The sequence below is a fragment of the Tachyglossus aculeatus genome, chromosome 12 (genome assembly GCF_015852505.1).
Source record: "Tachyglossus aculeatus isolate mTacAcu1 chromosome 12, mTacAcu1.pri, whole genome shotgun sequence".
Lineage (NCBI taxonomy): Eukaryota > Metazoa > Chordata > Mammalia > Monotremata > Tachyglossidae > Tachyglossus > Tachyglossus aculeatus.
In genome coordinates this window covers 31,461,026-31,477,128 of record NC_052077.1, presented here as the reverse complement: position 1 = coordinate 31,477,128, position 16,103 = coordinate 31,461,026, and the positions used below count along the sequence as shown (strand labels likewise).

The 16,103-nt window shown below is 39.1% G+C and overlaps 1 protein-coding gene and 1 non-coding gene across 2 annotated transcripts in view; one reads left to right on the top strand and one right to left on the bottom strand.

Moving 5' to 3' along the window:
* TLL1 (tolloid like 1) overlaps window positions 1-16,103 on the bottom strand; it is a 193,138-nt gene that overhangs the window by 74,967 nt on the left and 102,068 nt on the right. The window contains exons 7-8 of the mRNA XM_038755294.1: window positions 13,020-13,125; window positions 9,729-9,853 (exon numbers count right to left, since the gene is read on the bottom strand). Of these exons, the coding sequence (XP_038611222.1) occupies window positions 9,729-9,853; window positions 13,020-13,125 (231 nt within the window). The remainder of the gene's footprint in view (window positions 1-9,728; window positions 9,854-13,019; window positions 13,126-16,103) is intronic.
* Window positions 2,404-2,474, top strand: TRNAG-GCC. Its single transcript has one exon. It is a non-coding gene; the product is annotated as a tRNA-Gly (tRNA).

Genomic DNA, 16,103 nt, shown 5'->3' with positions numbered 1-16,103 from the left:
GGGTTTGAAGGTGGGGAGAAGTGGGGCACAGTAGATCCAGGGGGAAGAGCATTCTAGGTCTTGACTATGTGAGCAAGAATTTCATAGTAAAGAAGCCACACTTTATAATAATAAAAGTCTTCTACAATGTAACCTGGGTAAAGCTTTTTCATAATCACGACAGGTTTTAGTCCAAGAAGAGCTATCTGTAAAAGATTAGGTTGGATGTTGGTGGCTCTTGACAAAAATGAATTACATTTACGATAAGTAAAATAAACAGCTATAAAATCTAACACAAAAGTCAATAAATGTAGAACCATGCCACTACAATGGGAGAGCTTATTCAGTTTCAATAGCTCAGCGGATTCTCGTTAAAATTCCTTTGCTAGAGAATTCACAGGGTTTCTCCCTCTAATTGGCCTGCCAACAGCTACATTATTTGCGATCAGAGTTTTGAAATGCTTTACCATAAACAAAGTTTCTCAGTGTGCTTGGATGCCACTGCTTCACAAGCTTGAATGCCAAGAAGAGAACTGTTAATACAGAATGCAATTGCATTTAGTGACTCCATGACTTGCTTTTAATTTAAATGAACTCATTTCACGAAATATTATGCCAGAGTAAATGAATTACCATCTCTATATTAAGCACTTCTACTTTCACTACAATAATTTTTGCTACCTTGTTAAAAGTTAGTGCCCTTAGTATTTTTCCTAATGCCTTGATTTGCCAAATGTTATACTCATTTCAATTTAAATTGAGTAGGCAAGTAGTGTATGCTAAACTACACAGTTAGGGCAGTATGATATGGTAATTACCCATTTATTTTACAGCTTGAAATGTTGGTATTTATAGTAATCCAGTAGAAAAAATAAGAACAGTGTGGGAGGAGGGAACTGGAGCTGTACTTTCTTTTGAAGAGCTGTTCTTACAAAAGTTATGCAATCAATCGATCAATGGAATTTACTGAGCACTTACTGTGTGTGGAGTATTGCATTCATTCATTCAATCGTATTTATTGAGCACTTACTGGTGTGCAGAGCACTGTACTAAGCATTTGGAAAGTACAATTCAGCAACAAATAGAGACGATCCCCACCCCACAATGGGCTCACAGTCTAGAAGGGGGAAGACGGACATCAAAACAAGTAAAAAGGCATCAATAGCATCAATATAAATAAATAGAACAAACTGTACTTTCCAAGCACTTAGTACAGTGCTCTGCACACAGTAAGCGCTCAACAAATACAACTGAATGAGTTAACGCAATCAATCAATCAATCATATTTATTGAGCACTTACTGTGTGCAGAGCACTGTACTAAGCGCTTGGGAAGTACAAGTTAGCAACATATAGAGACAGTCCCTACTCAACAGTGGACTCACAGTCTAGAAGGGGGAGACAGAGAACAAAACCAAACATATTAACAAAATAAAATAAATAGAATAGATATGTACAAGTAAAATAAATAGAGTGATAAATATGTTCAAACATATATACATATATACAGGTGCTGTGGGGAAGGGAAGGAGGTAAGACGGGGGGATGGAGAGAGGGACGAGGAATGCAAGAAATATACACATCATTAATATAAATGAATAGAATTATAAATATGTACATATACACACAAGTTGGGTGGGGAGGGTGGTAGAGAAAAGGGAGTGAGTTGGGGCGATGGGAAGTGGAGGGGGAGAAGAGGAAAATGGGGGCTTAGTCTGGAAAGGCCTCCTGGAGGAGGTGAGCCTTCAGTAGGGCTTTGAAGGAGGGAGATTTGAGGCGGATTTGAGGAGGGAGGGCATTCCAGGCCAGAGGTAAGACATGGGCCAGGGGTCAAAGTCGGGACAGGTGAAAATGGGAGTACTGTTCTAAGCACTTGGGAGAGTATGCTTCCAAAGAATTAGCAGACATGTTCGCTACCCATAATGATCTTACAGTCTAGATTGAAATAGCAGTTGTAACTAGCACAAAGAAAGTGACCAACATCAGGATGCTTCGCAAGATTTTCAAAAATAGTTTTGTTTCTTCTTATGGGTATGTGTGTGCATATTTGGGACTCACAAGCTCGTACTCTCACTACTATCCAGAAGCAGAAAAGGCTAAGTATGGTTTCATTGTTATGGGTTTTTGAGAAGAAATGTGTCCTACTGGAAAGAGCGCAGGCCTGGGAATTGGGAGACCTGGGTTCTAATGCTAACTGTTGTGTGACTTTGGAGTAGTCAATTTATCTATGACTCATTTTCCTCATCTGTAAAATGCGGATTAAATATCTGTTCTCCTTAGACTGCAAATCCTATGTGGGGAAGGGACTGTGCCCGACCTGATTCTCTTGAATTCACCTTGGCACTTGCTACAGTGCTAGGTACATAGTAAGTGCATAGCCAATATACATTATTACTATTGCTAATAATGCATTTCATTATTGTAGGCATTGGTGGTTCAGTGGTAGAATTCTCGCCTGCCACGCGGGAGGCCTGGGTTCAATTCCCGGCCAATGCAAGTTTATTTTGGGAAGCAGCGTGGCTCAGTGGAAAGAGCCTGGGCTTTAGAGTCAGAGGTCGTGGGTTCAAATCCCAGGTCTGCCAATTGTCAGCTGCGTGACTTTAGGCAAGTCACTTCACTTCTCTGGGCCTCAGTTCTCTCATCTGTAAAATGGGGATGAAGATGTGAGCCCCATGTGGGACAACCTAATCACCCTGTAGCCACCCCAGCACTTAGAACAGTGCTTTGCACATAGTAAGCGCTTAATAAATGCCATTATTATTATTATTATTAAGTAAAAGCCATAACTTACTGATGGTGGGCACTTTTCATCAGTTTCTATTGACCATAACAAAGGTTTCACCTGGTTGGCACATATTTGTCATACTTCTAACTCTTACTTTGTCCACAGACAAAACACATTCTGCATTTGAATTACAAGGCAGCTCTTCCACTTTCAGCTCTTGCCAATTATTGCTTATATCAAAGCTGAACCCTCTTGGACTGAAGACCACACTATCTATACAGTGGAAGCCTGCTGGTCTCCAGTGTGAATCCGAAAAGTACACCCTTAACTAGTGATTAACATATGAATACCCTTGACTGGGAAAGAAGCAGAGCTGGTGGAGCTGAGGACAAACACTCCCAAGGAGTTAAAGGTTGAAAAAAGAAACTGCTCTTCCTAATTAAAATAAAAAACAACAGAGCCCAAAGTCATTAGCGGTATTTTCCCACATAATAGCTCACACATTCCCTTGGTAAAACACCAAAAAACAATAAAATGAAAAATGAAAGGAAAAAGGAAAGCAGAAAAGCCCTCTGATCTTATTTTACAAAGCCCAGGAGTCCTCCCCTCCAAATATTACTGCAGACAAGGCCTCAAGCCCACATACCCAAGTTGTATGTGTTTCTTTTACTTAGGTTTAGGGGAAATAGGTCATGTGCATTCATCATGTGCTTAGATAAGGCTTGGGGACTTTCCCTAAAACCAGCCTTATGACTTATTATTAGTATTACTAGTAAGCGCTCAATAAATACGATTGATGATAGTAGTAATAATTATGGCATTTGTTAAGTACTTACTATGTGCCAGTAACTTTATGGATTACAAAATAATCCATCTTAAATGGGGCTCACTGTCTAGTACATCAATCAATCAATCAATCGTATTTATTGAGCGCTTACTGTGTGCAGAGCACTGTACTAAGCGCTTGGGAAGTACAAGTTGGCAACATATAGAGACAGTCCCTACCCAACAGTGGGCTCAGTACATGGGACCTAAGCACTACCCAATCACTTCTGAGAAATGTTGATTCCTGATCCATTGCTGGAGAAACAGTTTGGCCTAGTGGAACACATTATTGGGTAGGGACCGTCTCCATATGTTGCCGACTTGTACTTCCTAAGTGCTTAGTACAGTGCTCTGCACATAGTAAGCGCTCAATAAATGCGATTGAATGAATGAATGAACATGGGACTGGGAATCAGAAGACCTGGTTTCTACTCCTGGCTCTGCCACTGGACTGCTGAGTGACCTAGGACAAGCGATTTAACTTTTCTGTGCCTCAGTTTCTTCATCTGTAAAAAGGGGATTCAGTACCTTTTCTTCCTCCTTCTTAGACAGTGAGCTCCATGTGAGCTCACAGTCTAGTGTGGCTAGAGAAGCAGCGTGGCTCAGGGGAAAGAGCTCGGGCTTTGGAGTCAGAGGTCATGGGTTCAAATCCCAGCTCCGCCACTTGTCAGCTGTGTGACTTTGGGCAAGTCACTTAACTTCTCTGGGCCTCAGATACCTCATCTGTAAAATGGGGATTAAGACTGTGAGCCCCACGTAGGATAACCTGATCACCTTGTATCTCCCCCAGCACTTAGAACAGTGCTTGGCACATAGTAAGCGCTTAACAAATAACATCCTTATTATTATTATTATCATGTGGGACCTAATATTAATAATAATAACAATGATGATCATTTATTAAGTGCTTACTATATGCCAGGCATTGTACTAAGTGCTGGGGTGGGTACAAGCTAATCAGGTTGGACACAGTTCCTGTCCCACGTGGGTGTTCACAGTCTCAATCTCCATTTTACAGATGAGGTAACTGAGGTTCAGAAAAGTGAAGTCACTTGCCCAAGGTCACACAGCAGACAAGGGGCAGAGCTGGGATTAGAACCCATGACCCTCAGACTCCCAGGCATGTGCTCTATTCATTACGCCATGCCACTTGCTATTCTCTTGTATCTACTGGCTTAGGCAGTGCTGGCCCTAGTAAGCATTTAAGAAACACCACAGTTAAAACAAGCGCTTAACAAATACCATTATCATCATCATCATTCCAGTAAAATCAAGTCAGAATTAATATCATGATCAAGATTAAATACAATCATTATGACACTAGGAACGGAAAGCATTTTACTCTGAGAACATCAAGACCCAGAGCCTGAGCTTTGGAGTCAGAGGTCATGGGTTCAAATCCCAGCTTTGCCAATTTGGGCAAGTCACTGAACTTCTCTGTGCCTGTTACCTCATCTGTAAAATGGGGATTAAGACTGTGAGCTTCCCATGGGACAACCTGATCACCCTGTAATCTCCCCAGCACTTAGAACAGTGCTTTGCACATAGTAAGCGCTTAATAAATACCATCATCATTATTATTATTATTACTATCCACATATCCAAAACCATTTGCAAGAGAGATGCAGAAGTTTGTTATGGGAAATAAGTATGATGCTCTAGCCCGATGCCCTTTATAATTCTTTATCATCTTTGCTCTCACATAATCAAAAAAGAAAAAGTAGGAAAAAACTAAAAATGCCTCCAGAGCACATCCAATATTAATCTAGCAGCCACAAGCAACAGGATTTATATCTTCCTCCTGAGATAGAAAATCAGAAAATCATTGCCAAAAGTAAAGATCAGAACTTAGTCATAATGCTAATAAATTGAGAGAAATATCATGTCACGATGGAATGCTGTGTTTTCCACAAACATACATTCTTGAACTCTACCTCTGACCTCAAAATTTTAATATGTTCCTTCCCATTTTAATATGTTCCCTTAGCTAATCTATTAGCTAAACTATTAGCTTAACTAATAACTAAACTATTCTCTTTTGAACTCTACTGAGGTGTATTTCTTAAATGCACTTCCTTAACGAAACTTCCTTCCTCCACTAAATTTTATTTATTAAGAAATATACTTTAAGTTTTGCTATTTTAATAATTGTAACCGTTAAAGAAAAATACAACCTCCCATATTTTACAGTCATTTCAAAAATGAAAACAAAAAGAAAATTTGACATAGATTAAATTTTAAAATACTTCAGTGAAAGGAAAATTATAGTGCAGTAGTTTTGATTACTTCACAATCAAGTCCTATTGAATTTAATTAGTGACTGTCAACTCAATATGAAAATGCACAAATTGATTTTCAGTTTTTTTAAGGACAATAGGTCTGCCTATAGATAAAAACTGGTTGTCATATGAAACATGCATCTCCTTGAATATAAGCATTTTAGAGCCAGTTTCTCATCATGCTCAGCACGTTTGTGGAGTTGAAACAAACAAAAAACATCAATTAATACTTCAAGGAGTCCTTCGTTTTTTAAAAAAATAGACAAACACTTCATTCTTATGACCCTTAATAAAATTTCATGTCATCTTCAAAAATTTTACTAAGGATGTTGCTTTAATAAGGGCACAAAGAATTCAATGAAAATTCCATAATTTGTAATGGAAAGGGGAAACGGTTGACGTTAAAAAATTTTTTGGTTCACTATTAGTTTAGAAGACATGACCCTCTGATGACCTGATGGTGAATTGAGTAGTTCCAAGAGATTTCCTCTTAATAATAATAATAATAATAATATTAATAATAATAATAATAATAATAATGGATGGCATTTATTAAGCACTTACTATGTGCCAAGCACTGTTCTAAGCGGTGGGGAGGTACAAGGTGATCAGGATGTCCCATGGGGGGCTCACAGTCTTCATCCCCATTTTACAGATGAGGGAACTGAGGCACAGAGAAGTTAAGTGACTTGCCCAAAGTCACACAGCTGATAATTGGCGGAGCCAGGATTTGAACCCATGACCTCTGACTCCAAAGCCCGTGCTCTTTCCACTGAGCCACGCTGCTTCTCTTAGTCTTACCAAACCCATTTTATCCTTAATTTCCTTCATTTATGACAGAATGGACACAAACTTTCCATGCCAAACATTTTATTTTTACTGTTTGAATAAATTGATAGTCTAAATGCATTTATTCTTTCCCATGTGACAAGACCGGTAAAGAGTTTATGGAGAATGGACTGTATCCAGATGACTTGATCACCATAAACCTGCTTGAATCTTTGATCTCTGACTTTTTGTTCATATTGTTTTCCTGACTGGAACTCCCACTGCATCTTCAAAATCCTCCAAAAAATAAACTAAATAAATAATGGCATTTGTTAAGCGCTTACTCTGTGCAGAGCACTGTTCTAAGCACTGAGGGGGAATACAAGGTGATCAAGTTGTCCCACGTGGGGCTCACAGTCTTAATCTCCATTTTACAGATGAGGTAACTGAGGCTCAGAGAAGTTAAGTGCCTTGCCCAAGGTCACACAGCAGACATGTGGCAGAGTTGGGATTCGAACCCATGACCTCTGACTCCAAAGCCCGTGCTCGTTCCACTGAGCCACGCTGCTTCCCAAAGCCCCACCTCCTCCAAGAAGCCTTCCCCAATTAATTTCCCACACCAAGTCATCTCAACAGTCACCTTTAGCGTTTATACACCTATTCCCATTCTCTGGACTAATATACAAATGTATATTCAATTGAGAATTCAATTAATTATTTCATCTTGACATCCTCAAGCTTCTGAACTTGTCCTGCCCCCTTAATTTTGCAAGACTGTAAATTCCTGGGAAGTAGGGATAGTGTTTTATAACTCAAACGTCCTCTCCCAAACACTGAGTACTTCGCACAAACATAGCAGGCTCACAATGGACAGTACTAACTGACCGATAGATTAATCCTGTTTCTACCCTTTCTATGCCTGCGGACAATTTGAGGACCTGGACCTTTTCTTTTGGTTCTGAATTTTCTTTCACATTTGTGTCCCCTCACAAGTGCTTACAGCAATGCTTTTCGTGTATTAGGGACTTGATAAATTAAATAAACCACTGATTGACTGACAATGACTCCCTTGGCCCAAGAAATGATGGATATTTTTCTTAGAAAACAGACATGAGGAAGAGTGCTATCTAATTTTAGAATAACCATAAAAGGCACACAACTGAGATGCTCCTTTTTTGGATCTTTGAGTATTACAGTCTCAATGGGCAGGGAGTCATTTCCTAATCATTCATCCAATACGAAGTCAGTTTCAGTGACTGTCTTTACACAACTCATTTTTATTTGCCACTTACAATCTTGCTTTTTTCATTTATCATTCTACTTGTAGATAGACTTTGACAATCAAATGTGAACTGCAACTGAAATATCCCTTTTATTAAGAATTTTAATAGAGTAAAATCCATATTAAGTATAAATCTCTATCATTTTTCTAATATTTCCAAAAGTCTAACGGAACAACTCTAACAACAGGATGAAAACCCCGTATTTTCTTAATGGCCCTGACCAAAATCTGCCAGCTAAGGGTAGAGAAATTTTGTTAGTAATACTTGTTGTCACAATTGGCCCAGAAGGACCAAAGTCAATAAAATTAAAATTTGGTTTTTTTCTTCCATTTACGACATCCCTGGGTAGAAGCCTGCCTGATATCAGCAGCTTCTCTCAGGGAGGCACAAACTGGCTTTCAGTCATGGCCATTGAAGACAGTGGGAGGCTCTAAGCAATCAAAGCGATCATGAAGAAGTGAAATCGTGAGGAGCCAAAGATGGAGAGAAGAAACGGGCAGCCCACATGGCTCAGTGACAAGAGCCTGGGCTTGGGAGTCAGAAGTCATGGGTTCTAATTCCGCCTCCACCACTGGTCCAGCTGCGTGACTTTGGACAAGTCACTTCGCTTCTCTGGGCCATAGTTCCCTCATTGGTCAAATGGGGATGAAGACTGTGAGCCCCATGGGGGACAACCTGAAGACCTTGTATCTACCCCAGCGCTTAGAACAGTGCTCGGCATATAGTAAGCACTTAACAAATACCATCAAAAAAAAGATGCCCTAGAAAATGCTTGGGGTGTCTATGCAACTCTGGTTTGGCCCTCCACCCACAACCAGCTTGGGATTTTTCCTGAGGTTCCTCTCAACTATAGCAGCAAGATGGTTGGACAGAGCTAGCAACAGGAAAGGGCTTCCATGTTGTCCATCAACTGGATGCTGATGTTCCCTTCATTCATTCATTCAATGGTATTTATTGAGTGCTTACTGTGTTCAGAGCACTGTACTAAGCGCTTGGGAAGTACAAGTTGGCAACATATAGAGATGGTCCCTACCCAACAGCGGGCTCACAGTCGATATCTATGACTCGGTGGTCATCTTGGAGACAGGTCTATCCCTATGTGGTTCCGTTAATATTAGTCTTGTCTTTACATGGCAAGCCCTACTTTGTTCCTTGTGCTTTCATCTGCGGTTTTCCTAATAAATACTAATGAAGGTGATAATTGGAGCCAAGTAAAGAAATTTAAAACTGGATTTTATTTTCCCCTAAAAAACTAGCCAATGGTAGGAACCAGGGAGGTTTGTACCAAGAAGGTGCTAGGGGTTCCTACAGACATGAAAATCAATTAATGGCCTTTAACACATTCCCCGCCACAACAAACTTACTCTAGAGAATGGAAAATGATATGGAAAATAGTTCTCTCATTAGAAAAGTAAATACTTAATGCTTCAACCCATGCATGAAAGAACTTAGAACAAAAACTAACCACACAGACTGGTTACAGGAGATTATTCCAGCCCTATTATTTTGAGATTCAGTATGCAAAGTAGACCAGCACAGGTCAGGATTAATAAATGCCACTGCACAAATAAAGTATCTAAATAAAAATAAACATGAAGCCCATGCTGCTTTTCTTCCTCCTACAGTCCAGCAACAACAAAAATCCAAAATAGCACTGTCACAGGATAGGTTTAATTTCAAGGATTTGCTTCTGCTTAGGTTCTATGCACTCCAGAGTCCTCTCCTACCTCACTTTATGACTGCTGACTTTTAAACTGTGTATGTCATTTGCCAGCATAGAAATGACTTAGGGTCAGTGAACTGATTTACTATTCCTCGTGAATTGCATATCCAAGCACCATCTTGCTTGTGTGTTTGTATGGTATAATACCTGGACATCTATACAGCTTTCTTGCCTGTGCAATATCTCCTTTGCTTAGGCGTGTTCGCTGGCCTATGGCAGGACGAATACCATTGTCATCACGGGAAGGAAGAATGGTATCCAGAAACATCCCCCTGAAAAAAATGAAAGCAGACCCAGACAATCCTATCAGTTTTCTGTCATCAAATTAAATGTCTTCTCAGCTTTAATCTTTACAAACAATCTAGCTGGGTTTTACAATATACACTTTTGTTTTGAAATCAAGGAAATCAAAGAGGAAATTTCCCAGCCTTGGGTGTAGTAATAACAGCAGAGCAACAAGGGTTTCATTGTTTCAATGTGCCAATGTCCAGTGACAGTTAACTCTGTAGTGCTTGTAAGTTCAACAATGAATCTTAAGTTTTCTATTTAAATTTGAACTTAATGGGTAAAGAAATTCTGGCCTGGCACATATGCCCACACTGAATGAATAATTTTCCCTTGTTTGTCCAGGCATCTGGGAGCCGTAGCACATAAGATGGGAATTACCTAACTACAAGTTCTCATCAAGGCTTATTTCCATAAAAGCAAGGAAACACAATGCTTATACAGTGTTTTTTCATTAATGTTCATATTTCCTGTTGTAGTCTGCAACCAGGTCTGAAAAAATCACAGGGCAGAGAGCTGAAGCAGGATTTGTTTAACTCGAGGTATTTTAACTTTTGTTTCCTAAAATGTGATTTTTACCATCCCTCAGCCACAAAGGCTAAGTCCTTTTTAATAACAAATATAATATAATGCTATAAGACCTACCAAGTTCCTAATGACAAGCTATAGACACTGAGGCTACTTTGGATCTGATAGAATATTAGTGGAATTGTTAAGATGGAATTATATTTACCCTTGTCGTCCTTATGCCTTTATGATGAAACAAAGAAAACCTGAACACTAATAGTTTGGGGCTTCGAGTGGATTTGCATTTTATACATTACATACAACTTTGATGAAATCCTGGAGGGAGGAAAATTGTTTGCCAACAGCAGAAACTGCCTTAGAAAACTTTAAACTGCTTATCTTAACTGCCTGATTAACTTTTTATAAAATCACAGCAGCTTCTTAAACTGCGATGAGTTGGAATGAATTAATTCATCTGTAAAGAAAAATTGATGACTTTGCCTAGTACTGTCCTGGAAACATTGGTTTATGAAATATTTTTTAAAAAGAACTACATGAACAACTCTGTATATTGTGCTGTACTGTGATCCCTTGAGAAATGTGAGGTGATAAAAACTTCAAAACAACAGCTCCACTTTCCCTCAAACACCAACCAAACATTCATTCTGTAATTTCTAAGAGTAGCTTTGTGGGTGACAGTTACTCCAACAAGGCTATAGAGCTAAAAACTTGAATTACCTGCTTTGAGTAATGTCAGAAAAATGTCATTAAATCCAAACCAGTAGCCTAGTCAAAAATCAAGTGATATTAGATCTCAAAACCAAAATAATCAATGGGATGAATTTATAAAAACAAGTACTGCACATGGAGAAACTGAAAAGGATTGATTCTTGATCAATTTTCTTCCCATTTATAAAGTTTTGGTGTTTTTCCTTTTGTGTCAGCATCATCTAACAAATAAAGAAAGGCAAATCATCCCTAGATTGCTTCATGTCAGGAAAACGAAGTATCACAATCACTTCAGTACATCAGCCCCTCATTTTTGTGGGTTTTGTGGGGTTGGGAATTTTTGTTTAACATATCCTGTTGCAAGTCACTGCATGGGAATCGAAAAGTCCAAGAAAGGCTGTAAAGTGTAAATAATGAACCCATTCTCCCTAGCCCTACTAGTCTGAATGCAGAGTTTATGTTCATGTTCTGAACTATTGAAATGAACTTCAGTTATTAGGTCCTTAAGAGCAAACAGAGGGTATTTGTTATAGCATTTTACTAGAAATGTTCTATGGCACACATATACACTTTCCAGTGCAAAATGATCTAAGCAGAGCCAACTGTCCAGTAATGGGGTTAGAAATAGCTCAGACAAAGAAATGATCCATAAATCTTGGAATTCTTTTATTAGGAAATGATAATTACTCTGAGGAATAGCAAAATTTTAAAAAAATCTATTTTCTTTTACATTCTGCTTCTTGTTATTATGTTCTATGTTTTCCTTGTGTTTTGTCTTTGTGTTATTCCTGACTGCATGCTCCTTTAAGAGGATATTTGCATGCTCTTTCCACCCTTTTTACCTCTATACCAAGATGCCTAGAATGGCACTCTGCATGGAGCAGGTCATCAATAAATTGTGCTGACTGAATTACTAGGAGAGGCAGTAATGAGCAGTAAATTGACTACAGAATGGGAAGGAGAATGGAGGAGGAGGAGTAAGCAGCCCCTCAGGATTTGAAAGATGACTGCTGGGTTTAAATATCCCAACTCCACACCTGAGCCCTTTCCATCTGCCTGACACATCCCTGTACAGCTCCTATTCTGCTCCTCATGGGTGTTCCTAAAGAAGAGCATAGGAGGAAGGACGGAAGAGAGAAGGAGGTGTCCACTGGTCTCTCAGCCTTCCCATTAAGACCACAAGAATGGAGTCTCACCCTTGAGGATTCCCCCAGCCCTTGGGAGTAATTTGGGGGCCAGTGTCACAACAGCTCAATTATTATATAAATGACTTTACTTCATAGCTATGTTCTTCCGGCTGTAAGTACAACAATCTGTAGATTTCAAGGAGGGTTTGAATGTATTCCTCAATATTTCATCTTAAAGTGTGGGTACATCTCAGTCTGATCTTTTTGGTCACCCCAAAATCAAAAATGCTTCTATCCATTCTGTTTTAATGTCTTTTCTCCCTTCCCCTCCCCCAAGATACCCACCATCCTCCTAGGCAGCTCTGCAAGCGACTCAACTCCCCTTTCTGGGATAGTGGTAAATCATCCTACAAAACACAGGGAAATGCTAGTATAGACTTTTCTCCTGAAAAAAGTACATTATAAGCCAGTGAAAACCAATACTGATTGATTTTCTCTGCAATTAAAACTTTCCTAAAAATGAGTTAATGTAAATATTTGAACTGATTTTAAAGTGAACCACTTCAGGTGGAATATTAAAAGATATATTTTTGAAATGATTTCCTGATAATTGGTGGTAAGAAGAAGAAAGTCTTTGGTTTTTTGTCTGATGGTGATTAAGAATGATTTGTGCTGAGAAGCAAGAGCGTTTGACAGTAGTTCCTGGGTCCCTACGTTTAAGCAAAGATCTGGAAGCAGTCACATAGAGGAATGGAATTAAAATTCAAAAGGTATAACCTGAGACTCCAACCTTGAGAAGGTGTTCCTGGCATAGTGCATAATACTGTCAAAATCATATGGTTCTCCCAGGGAGTTCACTTCTCCAGGCTCCATCTTCAGGAAGTTGTACTCCTGACCTACAAACCATTCATAAGCAAAGACTCAGTGGACTCTGGACAGGTCATGGAAAAAGATCTACGGTGCTTTTTACGGAGTATCTTTCTATGCTGAACATCATGTTGAACACATGATGTGTGTGTGTCTGTGTGTATGAGTTGGGGTGGGGGTGGATGGGAGCATTTATACAGTCAAACCTAAGTGTACATAAGGGCCCAACATTTTTCTTTTGAGTTTCGAGGCCAGACACTTTCAGTGTGTGCTCCCAAGCACCCATTATAGTGTTCTGCACATGACAGATAATAATAATTATCATAAGAAGAATAATGAATAATAACTGTATCTGTGGGGCCCTCACTATGTGACAATCACCGTACAAAGAGATGGGGTAGATACAAGATAATAAAGTCAGAGTCATAGATCCTGTCCCACGTGGGACTTACAGTTTAAGTCTAAGTAGGAGGGAGAACAGGCAGAATTCCCAGTCTACAGATAGAAAACACTGAGGTAAAGATGGTAATACTCTTAATAGAGACTGAAATTATGTTCAGTGAATTCAAAATTTCAGAGATATACCTTGCCTGGTTCTAGATACATATTTCTTAAATTCTATGATCAATGTAGTTAACATTTTCTCTTTATACCTACCACAAAGGGTGAAGATAGCTAGGCTGCTCCTTCTGGAGGATTCTACCATCACTGAGCTATTTACTGCACATACCATTCTTCTGGTCTCGAAAACCTTCTCCTGGTCTCTTTGTAAAACCCTTGTTTTCCTGCTGTCAAAATGTACTAAAATCCTCAATTCCCATCAACTTTCCAGATAAACCCAGTTAGGTTCAATCACTGCAAACACACCAGGAATCCCTAAAACACTTATGCAAAATACGCTTAAGTGTTTCTGTCTTCTGAATACTTAAGTATCTTTCAGGTGTTTACATGTCTCTGACATTTGCATTTCAATGACTGATACCTGTTTTTGTATATTTTCATCAGTATTTTCCATCAGATTGTAAATTTCTCAAAGGTAAGGTTTGTGTAATAGTAGTAGTAGGGAGATTGTCCACCAATTCTGTTGTATTGTACTCTCCCACGCCTTTAGTACAGTGCTAACAATAATTGTGGTATTTGTGAAGCACTTACTATGTGCCAGGCACTGTACTAAGCACTGGGGTAGATACAAGCAAATCATGTTGGACAAAGTCCCTGCCCCACATGAGACTCACAGTCTCAATCCTCATTTTACCAATGAGGGAACTGAGGACCAGAGAAGTAAAGTGACTTACCCAAGGTTACACAGCATACAAGTGGTAGAGCCAGGATTAGAACCTAGATCTTCTGTCTCCCAGGATCCTGCTCTACCCAATGCACTATGCTGCTCCTTGAGTTATCACTCAATTAATTACTCAATTAATCACTCAATTATCACTCAATTAATACCACTGATTGATTATACTAATTGCTTGTTTCTTGTCTTCTGCTTCTTTTCTAACTCTCCCCAACATTCAGGCAGTGCTTTGCATATAATGAGTGCTCAAATACTGACTCAGTCTCCACCATTACAAATACCTTTGGCCTAATTGCAAGTACCAGACAGTACTTCCATTTCAAAATTAATTTTGTGCTTTGAATATAAGAATAAATCTTCCTCCCACTCCTCCCTTATGTTTTTTTTTAAATAAAGGACCAGTAAAAGATAGCATAGACGTGGATGGACTTGGTGATAGTCTACACTTTTAAAATTCAACCTCTTAAGAAGCTATTTTAGGGACATTATCTGACTTTGCTTTTCAGTCACCTTTATTTTTGCTTGTTTGTCATCTTTCAGTAGGTGTGCATTTCCACTGAGTGACTTAGTCAAGCTTACTCTTCCTATTAAGTGTGATGTGGCTGCTAAAATGTCTCTTCTGCCAAGGTGCCTGAGAATAATAGTGATAGAGAAGACGGAGGCCCTCAGCAGAACCAATTAACACAGATTACTCAAACTTTACCCACTTTTAATCCTCCTCATAATCTCAAAGTGTAGCTCGGATGAGCAGTGCATTCTAAGAGTTTCAAAAAGTTGTGTTATTCATTATCTATGGCTGTCTCTAAATGCCAGAACAGACAAAATAATGGAATTTTAAAAACTGAAAAAAAAAAAAGGTTTTTATCCAAGGTTCATCAATGTTTTGTTGAGTACATAAACTTTGACTACCAGGAATGATACAGATAATGGAAGGCCAGAAATGGGAGAATCAATATTCTCAGTGCTAAGAATAATATGTGGCACATAGTAAGCACTTAACAAATACAATGGTATTATTATTATTATAATTATTAGAGGAAAGAGCGGCAGTCTGGGAATTAGGAGACTGGAGTTCTAATCTCAGTTCAGCCCCTCCACTTGCTTTCTGTGTGACCTTCGGCAAGTCATTTAACTTCTGTGTTCCTCAGTCTCCTTATCTGTAAAGAGGGAATTAAATGTGTGTTCTTACTTCCACATTAGACTGTGAGCCTTGTATGATATAGGGACTGTGTCTGATCTGATGGTACTGCACCAATAAATAATAACAGCATTTGTTGAGTTCTTATTATGTGTCAAGCACTATATCAAAGGGAGGAGTAGATACAAGATAACTAGATGCTACATGGTGCTCACAGGAGGGAGAACAGGTAATGAATACCCCATTTTGTAGATGAGAAAACTGAGGTTAAAGAGAAGACAAGGTCACACAGCAGACAATTGGCGGAACCAGGATTAGAACCCAAGTCCTCTGACCACCAGGCCTGTGCTTCTTCTTCAAGTACCTATCCCAGTGCTTAGCACAAAGTAAGTTCTTAACAAATACTATAATTAGTATTATTCTTACTGATTCTCAACCATTCTTGTTTGTCCTACTGCCAAAGAGAATGGCACTAATAGAAGGTATATCAGAATTAGGGCTATGGTTTCCATCATTCCCACCACCCCTGAGGAGAGCTATGTCAGGGTTGGAAATCGTTAGTATAATCTAGT